Source organism: Gymnodraco acuticeps, unplaced genomic scaffold (assembly GCF_902827175.1).
Source record: "Gymnodraco acuticeps unplaced genomic scaffold, fGymAcu1.1, whole genome shotgun sequence".
Classification (NCBI taxonomy): Eukaryota; Metazoa; Chordata; class Actinopteri; order Perciformes; family Bathydraconidae; genus Gymnodraco; species Gymnodraco acuticeps.
Genome location: NW_022992146.1, coordinates 164,922 through 182,009, shown reverse-complemented (window position 1 = coordinate 182,009; position 17,088 = coordinate 164,922). Strand labels below are relative to the sequence as shown.

At 39.4% G+C, this 17,088-nt stretch overlaps 1 protein-coding gene across 1 annotated transcript; it reads left to right on the top strand.

Moving 5' to 3' along the window:
* Nucleotides 1-9,816: 9,816 nt before the first annotated feature.
* Nucleotides 9,817-16,097, top strand: LOC117538316 (suppressor of cytokine signaling 6). Its single transcript, XM_034203920.1, has 3 exons — nucleotides 9,817-10,176; nucleotides 10,611-10,680; nucleotides 11,474-16,097. Exon 3 carries the CDS (start codon nucleotides 11,600-11,602, stop codon nucleotides 13,199-13,201), a length of 1,602 nt encoding a protein of 533 aa, XP_034059811.1. The 5' UTR covers nucleotides 9,817-10,176; nucleotides 10,611-10,680; nucleotides 11,474-11,599; the 3' UTR covers nucleotides 13,202-16,097.
* The last annotated feature ends 991 nt before the right edge of the window (nucleotides 16,098-17,088 follow it).

Below are 17,088 nucleotides of genomic sequence, written 5' to 3'. Positions count from 1 at the left end.
TGAGAGATATTAGCGCATAATTAATTTGGGTGCACACTACAGTATGTATTCTGTCACAGAAGAGTTTGAGGGGGTAGAAGAGAACGTTATGCTTTTATAATCCATAAATGTTTAATTTCTGCATAAATAGATATGTTAATTGACTTGACTTCCATTTTACGCACCATATTTCTGTACTTGTTCAATATAGGCACCGACTATACTGGGCACAAGCCCTTAGGAATTCTCAAATACTCAAAATGACCAAAAAGGGATGCACAACAACAAATAAGAGACACAAAATAACCAAAAACTAATTATTGAGTCTTGAAATGACCTTGAACGGCGACAAAAAGACACTAATAAAACCCAAATTGCATGAAAATGTCTATTTGAATCTGCAGCTCTTGATCAAGGAGTTCATTTGTCATATCTTTGCACATTGAGCCATATATTAAAACCCAAGATGCTTCAATAATCTCAATCTCAATCTTTATTTCTTTATATAGCACATTTAAAACAACCTTCAGTTGACCAAAGTGCTGTACAGGCAATAACTACAATATTAAATAACACAATGGGAGTACAATAATAAAACAATAATTAAAACCATGATAAAAAGCACAATAACTAGAAACATATAACAAAATTTTTTTAAAACACATACAAATATAAAAATGTAATGTTCAACTAGTATTAAAAAAAAAAATGGAAACCTATTTTACAAACACATCCCTGTAAGTTTGAAATGTTTGCTAACTTTTGCAGCAAGGTAGAATTTTAAACAAAGTTTTGTTGGTTGGAAACAGCACGACTCTTATCGATGGACCTGCCATTGAGGTTAAAGTATATAACGCTCTGATAGGTCTACGCAGCTACATTTGAACAATAAGAAAACTGACTCTGACATCCAAACATTCTTCTCCTGCTGGAAAAATAAATTGCCCGAGGTCAGACTAGCAAAGCTGTCGAGTCGGCTTCAAACAGTATATCCCATCCTTTCTGTTGGACTGTGTTAGCATATAGGCTGCAGACAGGAAGCAAAACTTAACTTTAAATAAATGAAAACATGGTGTATCTCAGCCCAGAGGTGGTTTCATCTTTTAAGTTTCCCCTCATGTCCTGAAAATGACCTTTGTTTGTGTTCCCTGTAAACATCTTTAAAAAGGAGGACGGTCTTCCACACTTTTCAATATTTAATTGCTTGTATTTTCACGAGCGATTTAAGGATTTGTAAACCAGACGCACAATCTGTCATTTATTTGACATCAGGCTAAATTACTCATATGCCAGAATGCCCCTCAGGCTGTTAATGAAGGCCAGGCTGATCTCTGAGTGGAAATCATGCCAAATAAAAACATTGTGAAGACAGATTTACTCTCCAACATCTCTGAACTATCGCAAGCATGGAGCAATAACCTGCTGAGGTCTCATTTAGAGATACCTTAAAGACACTAGACGCTGCAGAGCTGAAAACTTAGTGAAAATGCTAGTTTTGCCACTAGACATCAAGCCAAAACACACCCAATTAGAGAGTGTATGAAAAGTCCATTGAGCCCCATAAGAGACATTTAACTCATTACATGTGTTCTATGTGTGCACAAGAGTATTTAGTTTATTGTGGAAAATGCACTATTATAAACATTTGACATTTAGTGTAATTTTCTACTTCTTCAAGCATCTCTTTATTACGGAGCCCCTAAAGCCCCTGTCACACTGTCCCGAAATTGACACCCGATGGACACACGATAAAGGAAATGTTCAAATTCGGCTGTGATCGTAGCAACATCGGGCCATTCGTGAGGGCATCTTAAGCCATCGTATGACCGCCGGTGGAGTTTCTCAGGCTCCGGCAGCAACTTCGTGAGAAGCAACTTCGTAAGGCACTCGTGAGGGCATCTTGTCAAATCGTGTCATCTTCGTGTTATCATCGGTGCATTCGCCCTCACTCTGATCGGGGCGAATGCCCGATGGCACCGATGATAACAAGATGCCCTCACGATGGCCTTACGAAGGGCACAATTGACACACGAATTCAACACGAAAATGAACCTTCTCAAGGTCCTTCGGCAATTTTTTGGCATGCCAAAGATTTTGCCACCGCTCACGAAGTTGCTGCCGGAGCCTGAGAAACTCCACCGGCGGTCATACGAAGGCTTAAGATGCCCTCACGAATGGCCCGATGTTGCTACGATCACAGCCGAATTTGAACATTTCCTTTATCGTGTGTCCATCGGGTTTTTTATTGCACAACAAAATCATGTAAATATATTATGTAAATAACCCAATTTGTGTTCTGTGAAAGTACTAAAAACAATTGTGCTACAGTACTATGATACTGTACTGATATCTTCAGACTTTGGTCTTTACTTTATCCGTCGTTATATGTAGAAAATATTACGTTTTCTCCGTAATGTTGTTTCCATAACAACAACAACTTCCTGTCAACTGTCCTTCAAAATAATATATTATATCCTTTTTAGTTTCACAGAACACAAATTGGGTTATTACAAGGTAGTCAAGAGCAAGGTAGTCAAGAACAAGGTAGTCAAGAGCAAGGTAGTCAAGAACAAGGTAGTCAAGAGCAAGGTAGTCAAGAGCAAGGTAGTCAAGAGCAAGGTAGTCAAGAACAAGGTAGTCAAGAGCAAGGTAGTCAAGAGCAAGGTAGTCAAGAGCAAGGTAGTCAAGAGCAAGGTAGTCAAGAACAAGGTAGTCAAGAGCAAGGTAGTCAAGAGCAAGGTAGTCAAGAGCAAGGTAGTCAAGAACAAGGTAGTCAAGAGCAAGGTAGTCAAGAGCAAGGTAGTCAAGAACAAGGTAGTCAAGAGCAAGGTAGTCAAGAACAAGGTAGTCAAGAGCAAGGTAGTCAAGAGCAAGGTAGTCAAGAGCAAGGTAGTCAAGAACAAGGTAGTCAAGAGCAAGGTAGTCAAGAGCAAGGTAGTCAAGAGCAAGGTAGTCAAGAGCAAGGTAGTCAAGAACAAGGTAGTCAAGAGCAAGGTAGTCAAGAGCAAGGTAGTCAAGAGCAAGGTAGTCAAGAGCAAGGTAGTCAAGAACAAGGTAGTCAAGAACAAGGTAGTCAAGAGCAAGGTAGTCAAGAACAAGGTAGGCAAGAGCAAGGTAGTCAAGAGCAAGGTAGTCAAGAACAAGGTAGTCAAGAGCAAGGTAGTCAAGAGCAAGGTAGTCAAGAACAAGGTAGTCAAGAGCAAGGTAGTCAAGAGCAAGGTAGTCAAGAGCAAGGTAGTCAAGAGCAAGGTAGTCAAGAGCAAGGTAGTCAAGAACAAGGTAGTCAAGAACAAGGTAGTCAAGAGCCTGGTAGTCAAGAGCAAGGTAGTCAAGAACAAGGTAGTCAAGAACAAGGTAATCAAGAGCAAGGTAGTCAAGAACAAGGTAGTCAAGAACAAGGTAGTCAAGAGCAAGGTAGTCAAGAGCAAGGTAGTCAAGAGCAAGGTAGTATTATTAATTGAATCAAAAGGAAACTCAGGAAATGTGGCTGCAAGATAAAAATCATTGAATAGAAAACAACCAACAATATATATTCAGTTAAAATTATCTTTATTACACAAATTAGTATAAAATATTTACTTATACGTCTAAAAAATCAAAATAAGCAAAGCTAAACTATATTATAAAGACACATGCAAAACAAGCTAAACGAATCAAAATATAATAAACAACACAAACTAACCAGCAGCAGGTGAACCTAAAAGCAATGGTTATATATTCACACAAAAATAAATAGAAGAAAAGTAACGATAATAATATTATTTTTGAGGAAATAATCAGATAAGTAGGTGTTAATATTATGTAGGTTTCCCAAAGGCTGCCATGCAAACTGATTGGTTGCCTCAAAAGCGTTTCATGCATTAAACAAGGTCAAATCTGCTTGTTAATGATATCATATAGCTGTCCAAGACTCAGCACCCCATATGGACAAAACACAAGGAGCTGCTTCCAGAATTATTAATGTGAACTCAAGGATGATGTTACAACAGACCTGAAGAGCACGAGCAAACACAAGCAATTCATTTATTGTTTTAACGAGCCATTGTATTGCATGTATGCAGCTGGTGTTAGAGTACTAATTAAATCATATCTGAAGACCTCTAACCTGAGGCAAGGAGAGATATGATGGACTGATTCAGCCACGGGGCATGCATTGATTTTTAAATGTTGCAACACTAAATTGGGGAAAAGGAATAAATTAATGCAGTGAAATCAAAGTGTGGACTCTCTCATACATGCTCAGAGCTGGCAGAAGTACACACATCCTTTACTCAAGTAGAAGTACAGATACTCGTGTTTAAAATACTCTGGTGAAAGTAGAAATACTGACTAAACTTCTTTACTCAAGTAAAAGTAAAGAGGCTTTGAAGTGTACTTCAGTAGAAAGTACCCATAACTAGCAGCTGTTTTAAAGAGTACCTGACCTCCCTTTATATTAATAGAACAATAATGTCATTGTTAGCTAATGAATGTTTCCATGCTGAACAACGGCAACATGACAACGTTTCCATTGGTCCCTCTTCTTTAGAGAAGACCAGGAAATGATGGATACACGGATCGTGTTCAAATCAATAGGCACGCAATGACTCTAAAGAATAATGATCACGCACCAAACACACATTCAGACTAAAGGAACCAGCTGTTTGGAAAATGAGAGAAGTAGAAAGTACAAGTATTTGAGTTCAACATGTAAGAAGTAGAAAGTACAGGTATTTGTGTTCAACATGTAAGAAGTAGAAAGTACAAGTATTTGAGTTCAACATGTAAGAAGTAGAAAGTACAGGTATTTGAGTTCAACATGTAAGAAGTAGAAAGTACAGGTATTTGAGTTCAACATGTAAGAAGTAGAAAGTACAGGTATTTGAGTTCAACATGTAAGAAGTAGAAAGTACAGGTATTTGAGTTCAACATGTAAGAAGTAGAAAGTACAGGTATTTGAGTTCAACATGTAAGAAGTAGAAAGTACAGGTATTTGAGTTCAACATGTAAGAAGTAGAAAGTACAGGTATTTGAGTTCAACATGTAAGAAGTAGAAAGTACAGGTATTTGAGTTCAACATGTAAGAAGTAGAAAGTACAGGTATTTGGGTTCAACATGTAAGAAGTAGAAAGTACAGGTATTTGGGTTCAACATGTAAGAAGTAGAAAGTACAGGTATTTGAGTTCAACATGTAAGAAGTAGAAAGTACAGGTATTTGAGTTCAACATGTAAGAAGTAGAAAGTACAGGTATTTGAGTTCAACATGTAAGAAGTAGAAAGTACAGGTATTTGAGTTCAAAGTGTAAGAAGTAGAAAGTACAGGTATTTGAGTTCAACATGTAAGAAGTAGAAAGTACAGGTATTTGAATTCAAAGTGTAAGAAGTAGAAAGTACAGGTATTTGAGTTCAACATGTAAGAAGTAGAAAGTACAGGTATTTGAATTCAAAGTGTAAGAAGTAGAAAGTACAGGTATTTGAGTTCAACATGTAAGAAGTAGAAAGTACAGGTATTTGAGTTCAACATGTAAGAAGTAGAAAGTACAGGTATTTGGGTTCAACATGTGAGAAGTAGAAAGTACAGGTATTTGAATTCAAAGTGTAAGAAGTAGAAAGTACAGGTATTTGAGTTCAACATGTAAGAAGTAGAAAGTACAGGTATTTGTGTTCAACATGTAAGAAGTAGAAAGTACTGGTATTTGAGTTCAACATGTAAGAAGTAGAAAGTACAGGTATTTGTGTTCAAAATGTAAGAAGTCAAAGTCAAAAGTCGTCAGAAAAACAAGTAGCGGAGTAAAGTACTGATACCAGAAACATGCACTTAAGTACAGTAACGAAGTATTTGTACTCCACTACTTCCCAGCTTTGTAAATGCTGTGTTTTAAATCCCACCCGTCCTGTGTTTCTGCAGTTATCCTTGAAACAAAACCCATTGCTCCCACAGGTCCTGTCACAGTTTGACATGTTTGCTACCCTTCTTCCGCTCCACTGCAAATGTTGAGGATATGAGCGTGGGCACCCAGGGGCCCCTGAATAACCCCCCCCCCCCCAAAGAAAGAGGAATCAAGTGAGTCAAACTGCAGCCGGCACAGACATCTTGTACAAATAAATCATGGCTGATACAGCATTCATTTGAAACTCAGATAGAGGCGTTTCACCACTTGTGGAGGTATGGGGGCCTACTGAATGTTGCATCTTGTTTTCAGTGTTTGGACTCGTGCTTATGCATAAATTCAAATTACTTTTGGCAATATTGATCTTGGGCGTGATGCAGACACTCGATTCATCTCACACTGCTAGATTATATTCATGTGAAATCTGTGGTGGTTGTAGATAACTACGTTTACTCAAGCACTGAAAGACAGTTTGAAGTACTTGATCTTTACATGAATGTTGACATTTTGTGCCGTCTATTCTCCAACATATTTAAGACTCACATTTAGTACTTTACACTTATTGGATTTATTTACAATAAGACTGTCACAACATCAGATTTTCACTACCAATTATTTTGACTAAAGTAAAGATAGTATTGCATTATTTAAAGAACATTTGAAAATAAATAAATAATACTTATACTATCAATTTAAATCATCTTTTACTTTGTTAATTGTCATTTTTACCTTACTACATTTTTACCTTAACTGTATTATTATTGATTTCCCTGCATGGTATATCAAGTAGTTAATGCAAGCTCTTCCTTTAACAGCTGCAACATTAAATCGATGAACACATTAATGCATGAATATTATACTCAAGTAATTGAAATATGGTATTCTGCATAAGTAGTATTTGAACTGTTGGTACTTAACGTATATTTTTATTTCAATACTTTGACTTAAGGCACATTTTAAAGCATGCATGTTACTGTAGCAGAGTATTTCTACACTGTGGTACTACATAATGTGAGTAGTTGTCCTGCACCTGTGTGAAAGTGAAGCAACCTGCCGTTGTTTGATCTGTTTATCCAGTGATGACACACTTAATGCCCACAGCTGAACACTTATTGTTTTCCCTCTCTGGCAACAAATATCAAGCAGACTAAACTTTGTTTGTCCGATCTCATTTAGCTTGTAGAAACATTGCATCCTTGCTTCCCTGTGTCCTTGGTGCTAAATGTAAGAGCTGACACCCCCCCCCCCCCCCCCCCCCCCCCCCCCACATCAAGGGAAGGCAGCCTGATCAGCCCTAATAGGGCCGGGTAATTAGAGTCTCTGCATAAAGCCTGTCTGCACACAGCGGCCCTAAGCAGGCTGGGGAAGGACTGCCATGCACTTGACAGTGTGGAAAAACAATGTAATGTTCAGTATATGGACCAAATTAGCCTGGCACTGGTAAACACAATCTACTTTAGAACAATACTGACACTAATTAGGCGACCAATGTTTCATTTCAGAGTTCAACTTTTAGTTGCTGCATCAAATAGTTGGAGAGTAAACTTGATGTTGGAATACAAATGAACAAGACCTTCCTGCAGGCCAAGCACACAGAGGGAAATGGAAATCATGATAATTGCTCTATAGCAAACAAAGATGAAATGGTTTGCTTAAATCTGCACAGGAGTTATCGTTATATTATCTTATGAATGCTCTAACATATAGGCTATCTTTAAGTATCTTATATGCAAAGATTGACTACTATAAAGAACTTGAACATTGGAAATATCTATGGTTTCACATTTCTCTAGCAAAGACATTCCATGCGTGACACTTCAGATAAAAGACTAGAATTACTATATTCTTTTTAGAATGTTTTTATGCATGCCACCCATTCTGCAGGCTCCTTATGGGACTGGAAACACGTGGATCCTGCATTCAAAACCTCAAGTCATTTGTACAAATGCAAATTCATTTAGGGACTGAATGAAATAAATTCAGGTGGTGGGAGTCGTGTGTCTCTGCTGCTGTGAGAGAACTCAATCTTTCTGCATCAACAACTACTTCTTGTTCAAGTTTTGTTTTGTTCAGTGTTTTCTCTCCATACATTTCCATCTCTGCATCTCCTTTAGTGACATAAGAAAGACAATAGTGTCCTTTGATTACGTATTTCTGTCTTTTTGCAGGAGAGGTTAACAGAACATGCATGTTTTTGCAAAATCTTGCTTGACGCTGCATTGCACAACCTCTTCCTTCTATTCTTAGCCACTGTGCTGCCTTGTAAGAGCAGTTATAGTGAAATGCTTTGCTTAATAGCATTCAGTGGTGGCCAGTTATTCACTTCACTGCTACTAAATGTTGTGCTTCTTGCAGGTTCTTAATTTATTTTTGTTGTCAAAAACCTCAACAAATAGTATATAGAGACCCTCTTGTTTGTCCTAGCATCATTTTGTTTATACTTGTATAGTCTTAGTTATGAAACACAAACATAATACATATATTAGACATGAGTAAACTCTATTTGCAGATTGTATTTGGTAGATTAGGTAAATTAGAACGTAACATATCAACGAATATAGTAGTGATAATTCAAATATTATTTGTTAACCATAAAATACGAAGGCACTAAATGTTTTCTTTTATATCATTTAAATGAGTTAATCTGAAAACTTTTCCTTGAACCCAATTCAATAAATGGGTCATTCCAGAATTGGAGGACAATTTAGACACCAACATTTTTGAAAAATTAACCTTTTATTTAAAAATAAATGTTTTATGTATTTAGGAAAAACAGATAATAAACCATCAAAAAAAGTGATTTGCCCAGCTAGGCATCAAATGTATATTTTCCAATGAAGAATTACCCCTGTTCTAATTATAGTAACAGGGTTGAAAATCAATGCTAATTTGAGTTTTAACCTCAATATAGATGTAGCATGTAATGCTACTTTCAAGGCAAGGACACACTTGGATATCTAATGCAAGAAAGATAACTTTGAAATGAATATGCTTTATTCTGATAATATGAGTAACAGAGCTGAGTGGTCAGAGTGCCACACTCTTTTAAGACTGAAAAGATTGTAAAAATATGAAAAATAAAAGAGGACTTAGTTGTGGTCTACCCATGGCACTAGCACATGGCTTGCTGATGTCACTTCCTGTGTCATCTGATTTACAGTTTTTTCACTTCGCCAATCTAAAAAGGTTTGGGTAACAGGGTTGAACGCATGTTGAGGGACACACCTTCTGTGCAACATTACTGTTATCTAAAATATGTTTATGATTTAATAAATTCATTTTACCATTACAAGAGACATTTATCAATAGAATAATACCAACAAAAGTAAATACAATCCCTATTTTAAATGTTATATTTGGCATGCAATCGGGGACAAGAGAAAAATGCCATTTTAGGGGATGTTCGAGAGCTATTTGATCATTTAAATAATATTTTTAAACCTATTTTTCTACATCTTTATATACATTTTGTCTCAAGACAAGTATGTTTAACACAACAAGTGCATGTTTTAGCATTTTGGGCATGGATTATTAGATTTTTTATATGGGGGACATGAAATGTCCTCCAATTCTGGAATGACCCAAATCCTTATTTCTAACCATAAAAGTACAACATATATATTCAATATATCTCCAAGTAATAATAACAACAATAGCCTATTTGACATCTAAAAACACTTCACAGTTCGGGTCTGTTTATCAGATATGGTCAGGGTATTTAATAAGTAGCCTAATAAGCATGTTTTTGTCATTACAGTGCAAACAATAAAACATATATTTGGGTAATTATGTTTCTGTATATCAAATAATTTGCAGATTAGGTGGAATCATTTTGAATGCTGTTATGTTTGTTTACATTCTGTATCTATATTATTATGGTATTACTACTGTTTTTGTGCATGTATTGAATAAGATGTGCAGTGTTTGGCTGTCCTCTGTTGAGAGCTGTGCGTCTGATTCGCTGCATCTGAATCTGCTCCCACAATTCAACAGGCAACAAAGGAAGAAAGGAAGAGAGGCCGAGAGCTACAAACTGTTAGCTAACCTGGACACTCAGAAATCCCCTTATTGTGTATCTTTGGTGGGAAATATAGAGCTGTATGTTTAGAGAAGAACCAAACCTGGCATTATAAACGCGTTATACTTGTATTGGTGCTCAGAGGGATGACTAAAGGTGATGTTTCGACTGCTAATGCAAGCTAACACTAGCTAAGCTAACTAGCTAAGCTATCGTGCAGGAGCGACCCTTCATAAACGTGTTGTTTATCAGGACAAATGCCAACATCTCTGGGTGTTTTTATCTGGTAATACAAGCAGAAGTCACCGGGTAAGAGACATTATAACATGCATGTAGATATATATGTGTGTAAATGTTTATTTACTTTGAAAGTAGACATGCTAACAAACTAGCTATTAGCATACAAGTAAGCAAACGTGTGTTAAACTGGCAAGCTAGATCAAACATTAACCTTGTTTTCTTTTAGTATGAGCTTAATGTTTAAGGTGAACCGATTACATTGTAGTTGTTGCTGTCAGTTTTATAATAGTGTCATTGAAGAGGCTAATTGAGAAGCTAAGCTAAAGGCATGCTGTTGTGTTTGTAGGCCTTGCCAGGTCAGGACAAAACAGGCTAGAATTGATTGTATTTCTTCATTGTTTTGTCAAATATATCTACATGACATGTGTTTCTCCCCTTTTTAAAAATCAATTGTTACTCCTACATGTTGGACTTTGCTCATAACTGGCTTTTGTGTTTCGCAGCATCAAATGAAAGGAGGTGGAAGTGGAACTTGACCCATTCAACTGAGTCACCATTTTCCTGCTCATAATGGTGAGTAATCAGATTGCAGCTGTCTTCATTATCAGCTTTATTTAGGAGCTGCACATGTCTCTAGATATAGGATATAGGCTGCTGTTTCAATCCCAGTTTGTCAGGTGTTATGCCTTCTCGTATTTTTTGACAGATGTCAGAGTAGTGATTGTTATTCGTTCCATTAAAATCATGATTATAATGCAGTTTTGGAGTCTAATGTTGTATTGTTTGACCATATTACAGTCCAAATGTAGTATTGATTGTTCAAGTTAATGTATGTATCATATACACAACAATTACAGAGAGGTAATGGAAATCTATAATTATCAGACTCTCCCACAATGCTATTAAATATGTATGAAAAATAGATTATTCAATTAAATATACGACATCATTTAAAAGTATAATAACATACAGCTTGGACAGTAATTGCAAATGAATGAAATGCATGTAAACAGCAAATATATTCTTTCCTGGGTGTAAAGAGCTAGAATTATAGCTTGTGCATATGCAAATAATATGTAATTAATTAATCAATCAAAAATGCCAGACATGTTCAGCTTCCTGCTTCTCAACGTTGTGCATTTGCTGCATTTTGTTGATGTAAGTGGCCTATTACATTATATTGGACTACAGAAAATGTGCTTAGTTTTCCTCTGTACTGTTATTTAAATGTGCTGTGATGTCTGTTACTTTCTAAATGGTGCTTTATGCTGTTAAACATTGATACTAAGAACATAAGAACAACCATCTGGAAGAGTGTTTTTAGAACAAACCATTATATAACATCTTGTGTGTGTTGTTTCTGCAGGGTGTGATGGCTCCACTGTATGCATGACTTGTTCCGTGCGGCCTGATGGGAGGACGCTGTGGATAGTACTTTCATCGGGATACCAGGAGAGCCAACCCATGCCCCCGCTGCGGAGGGCCTGTCAGAATGAAGAAGATAAGCCTTAAGACCATCCGCAAGTCCCTCAGTATAAAGGGCAAGGAGGAGGGCGACTTCGTCATGCTCCAGCAGCCCTCGGTGACTACAGAGTTTTCTAAGGAAGAGTCACTTTTTGGGGGCTGCTACACCAAAGAGCTCTCCGGCTGCGACCTTGGTGGCGAGGAGGACAAAGGCGGTCAGAATAAGGGCCGCACGAAGAGCGAGGGCCTGATGGGATCTCTGAAGAGGAGGCTGTCTGCGAAACAGAAGGCCAAAGTGAAAGGCAACTCCTCCGCCATTGGCTCTGTGGACGACGATGACGACACCTTCTCTTCCTCGTCTGCGCCCATTGGATTCAGCGATGTGAAAGCCCAGAGACCCCTGAGATCTGCGTCTCTGCGGAGCCACCATTACAGCCCCTCGCCGTGGCCCCTGCGCTCAGTGAACTCTGAGGAGGCGTGCATCAAGATGGAGGTAAAAGTCAAAGCCATGGTTCACTCTCCGAGCCCGAGTCCAAACCTAAACGGTGTCCGGAGAGAATTTCATGACTTTCAAATGGAAGGGCTCTTTCCGGATAGAGCTGAGTCCTTTAAGAACCTCCAGCAGCCTCAAAACGGGGATCTGCATCTGGATATTGATGAAAATGACGTGCCTGTGGTGCTGGGGTTGACTCCCCAGGACTACATCCAGTACACGATGCCTTTAGATGAGGGAATGTACCCCGAGGGGTCCCACTCCTTCTGCCTGGACAGCTCCTCTCCTATGGAGGTGGTGACTGAAGCCGACGGTGCGTCCCTCCACGCGGACCACCAGGAGCACGATCTGATGAGTGGGCTTCCGCCAGACCTCTTCATGGAAACCTCAGTTAATAGTCTTCTCATCGGTTCTGCCGGTGTGATGCTCCAAAGAGGAGAAGTGCCCCCTCCCCTCTCTCCACTCCTGCCGCCCATGTTAAATAATGTTCTTATTCCACGGACGTTCTCTGGGTTCAGCTCTACAGACAGACATGTGGCAGAGAGGATGAGACACCACCTCAACTTTGACCCGAACTCAGCCCCCGGGGTGAGTCGGGTGTACGAGTCGGTGCAGACCAGCGGGCCCATGGTGGTCACCAGTCTGACGGAGGAGCTGAAGAAGCTGGCGAGGCAGGGCTGGTACTGGGGTCCCATCACTCGCTGGGAGGCGGAGGAGAAGCTGGTGAACCTGGCCGACGGATCCTTCCTGGTCAGAGACAGCTCGGACGACCGGTACCTGCTCAGTCTGAGCTTCAGGTCGCAGTGCAAGACTCTGCACACGCGCATCGAACACTCCAACGGACGCTTCAGCTTCTACGAGCAGCCGGACGTGGAGGGACACACGTCCATCGTAGACCTCATCGAACACTCCATCAGAGACTCAGAGACCGGAGCTTTCTGCTACTCCAGGTCTCGCTTACCGGGATCTGCAACATACCCCGTCAGACTAACCAACCCAGTGTCTCGGTTTATGCAAGTGCGCTCCCTGCAGTACCTCTGTCGCTTCGTCATCAGACAGTACACGCGGATAGACCTGATCCAGAAACTGCCCTTACCGAACAAGATGAAAGACTATCTGCAGGAGAAGCACTACTGAGGACGCAGAGACAGGACAGTGGTAGCAATTTGCACTTTTGTGTTCAGTTAAGAGATTTAAACAAGGTTTACAAACAACCACAGTTTTGAGACGATGGTTCTGGTGGCTCGTGATTTCTGTCAAGGTTTAGTCCTCCATTCCACTGCTCTGGGTTTTTTCTCCACGCTGGTTTAGGAGGCTCGACTCCCAGAAAAACATAGTCCAGCACATAATCTATTGCAAAAAATATAGAAGAGGTATACAGCCAAGTTGTCTTAGATGCATACTCTAAGTGCAGACATAGGGATGTGAGGTGAAGTAGCATCCAGCTGTTCAAAACATATTGCCATTTGCTTTTAAGTTGAGCCTGTAGGGGGAATTCCTTAAATGTTATCCACCTAATTGTACATTTAAAGGATGAAAAAGTTTTGCTACAATTCCATTTTTACACCAAATGTTAAACCTCCTGCAGACGGACACATTTTGATCATCTCTTGCTTTTGAATTCTCATATTTTCCTGCATAACACGACTCTGCATCCATACTATGCAATCAGTCAAACGGCTACATAGGGTACACTTCATGTTCACCAGATTTTTGCTAATTCACTAAAGTAACTACTCAGGTATCATCTGATTTTTGAGTTGTTTCCTACCTTAAGTTGTACAATCATGGACATTTATAGACATGGATGCTTATTGGTTAAACAAAAGTACAACAACACGTCACATTAACAATTGAAAATGCATCAAATCGTATAAATCAGAGCCATGTCCACACCGTTTTCCTGCAAGAGATGTCCAACATGTGCCGGTCTGAGGCGGTTACAGCAGTTTGGTGACAGGAGAAGCTTTCATTAGTGTGGCTGCATGAAGCCACTATGTAATGTGCAAACCTGAAGGTACTGACCATGCTGGATTTGTAATGTGCTGTTTGTAGGAACGGCATCACCTAGATGTGTAAACCTTTTTCTAAATATGTTAACATTTCAAAGTTAAATCTGTGTGCATTAGGAATGTTAAAACCGCAGCTCAGGCCTAACAACTGTTTCTGTGATGCTCGTGTCTGCATGTAGAAAAGGCTTTGTGGAGATTCTCCAAATGGAAGGAAACGTCACGATGGAAAGAGCTTGAGTGATGTTGAAGTGCAACTCACTTAAGGCAGGTTATAAGTAAAGGAAAGTGCCCTCAATTGACTGAAAGCAGGATGTAGTGATGGCTGTTCTCTCTTAAACCGAGCTCGAGGCTTCCTGGACATATTGTGAGATAACGTGATTTTGGAAAGTCAGGGTCAAGTCCTCCTCGCCATCTCGGAGCGATGCCAGGGTTTCAATAAAGCTCCATCACAGCTGCATGGCATCATATAGGCCTCAAAATCATTAGATTTGTAACCATAGCTTATTCACACTGTCCCCACAGATTGTCTGTACTAAAGGGATCAGCACACAGAATGCTACGCAAGTGCTTTATATGGATACTTTGACAGGGACTTCACACAATGAATGACAACTTTTGGTAGGTCGTTAGCGCATAGTTCTAGTTTTAGAAACGTCCGTGTCTGAGGAAGTAAATCTAGCACAGCAGAATTAGATAGGAACTTTGAACGGTGTTGCATGTTTAAAGACTTTTTGAAGCTTTGAGGAGTTGTATAGGAATGAAGGATCTAGGTCGAGTGTTTGGCTGTGTCGAGGGAGGGTTTTCTGTCGCAAACATTGGCTGGACATTCTGTGTAAAACAAATGTATTCTTTTCTTTTTAGGATCCGTCTGTGAGTTTGTTTTGTGACATTTGCCATCTGGGGGATTGGGCTGTACTAAAGGAATGTACGCTTGTTTGAGGTGATCATGTTATCCGCCTGCAGAAAAACAGTTTTTCAGAAAGCATAAGAATCACACACACAAAAAACCTACATTTTTTGCACTTGAAAATTCTCCACTGACAAGCTTTGGATGCTCTCCTGCCTCGAGTTGTCCTTCAGATGGCATTTCTTCTGAAAGAAATAAAGTCACACATTTGTCCTTCTGTGTTCATACGTGTTTAGATCAACAGCAGATTGTTTGTGTCATATCTTGGGATATAAAGGGTAGCCAGCGTCATATCGAAGCCCCTGCTAACTCACTCAAAGGAACGGGATCATGGAAACAACGTGGATGTAAATTTGACTTTTATTTAGTGTGTATTTGTTTCAGTTGAAATGTGAAAGTAAAATGTTAGTTTTTTTTAATACAATGTTCTTTTAATAATTGAGTTTTAATTTGTCGTCAGATTTCGACACGCAGGAACCAGTGTGGTGTTGCTGCTGGGACTTTTTCTAAAATACTTACTATTACTCAGCATTATTGCCTTCAATGTTTGATTCCAGAGGTTGATGCTTGTTCCGACTGCTGAAGCATTTTGGATTAATAACAGCACTTAACAAGCAACAACGTTTTATTTTCTGCATCTCCGTGAGTGAAGGTGATTGTTTACAACATGAGTTCAATATTCCCATCCTTTTCTTTCTTATGTACTCTCACACGAACATCTTGGTACAATTTCATTTTAATGTGTTATACACATTTGTGCTGCTTTATAAGGATATGATTGCCTTTCTTGTATTTAACAACGGGGAAATAGAATGTCACCAACGTAGACGTGTGTACACATAATGACTTTTGTTATCGTCTTGGGAGAGCAACACAGATTTGCAATTTGTTAACAACTGTAGTCGGTTAAAGGAGCATTAGTAGCTATTAGCAAACCCTCTGTAGAGTTACCAGTTCACTCCAGTTTACGTCAACTTTCCAAAGTAGATGCTCTTTTTCTATTTTTCTTTTGGAAAAAAATCAACAGTGATTTATTGCACACTTTGGATACAGTTCAAGAGTTTTTTGTATCTGCCAAGTATAAATTATAAATAAAACTATATTCTAAAAAAAATCCTTTGTTGTGTTATCAATCACTTTCGACTGCATGCACAGTTTAGATCATGGCAAATCTTCAGTGAAGCACCCAATGATGTCTTTTTTTAGGATGACCCTGAAGGCAACATCTTTCTGGTACCCTCCACAAAAAGCCAGTGGGATTTATTCATTGGATTATGCAGAAAAATGTCTCACATTTATGATACTTATACATTTTTTTCAACAGGATAATCTCCACATATTAAAACCACTTTTTATGATTTTTGAAGTAAAAAGCTAACGTTAGGATACTACAGCACGGTCACATGACTTCACGTCACCACCGCTAAGCTAAAGGCGGCTAACGTTGGGCTATAAAGGAACTACAGCACGGTCACATGACTTCACGTCACCACCGCTAAGCTAAAGGTGGCTAATGTTGGGCTATAAAGGAACTACAGCACGGTCACATGATTTCACGTCACCACCGCTAAGCTAAAGGTGGCTAATGTTGGGCTATAAAGGAACTACAGCACGGTCACATGACTTCACGTCACCACCGCTAAGCTAAGGTGGCTAATGTTGGGCTATAAAGGAACTACAGCACGGTCACATGACTTCACGTCACCACCGCTAAGCTAAAGGCGGCTAATGTTGGGCTATAAAGGAACTACAGCACGGTCACATGACTTCACGTCACCACCGCTAAGCTAAAGGTGGCTAATGTTGGGCTGTAAAGGAACTACAGCACGGTCACATGACTTCACGTCACCATCGCTAAGCTAAAGGCGGCTAATGTTGGGCTGTAAAGGAACTACTGCACGGTCACATGACTTCACGTCACCATCGCTAAGCTAAAGGCGGCTAATGTTGGGCTATAAAGGAACTACAGCACGGTCACATGACTTCACGTCACCATCGCTAAGCTAAAGGAGGCTAATGTTGGGCTATAAAGGAACTACAGCACGGTCACATGACTTCACGTCACCATCGCTAAGCTAAAGGAGGCTAATGTTGGGCTATAAAGG

Bases quoted from the DNA above. Each gene is read 5' to 3' on its own strand.
- LOC117538316 (XM_034203920.1), top strand. From the start codon at position 11,600: ATGAAGAAGATAAGCCTTAAGACCATCCGCAAGTCCCTCAGTATAAAG.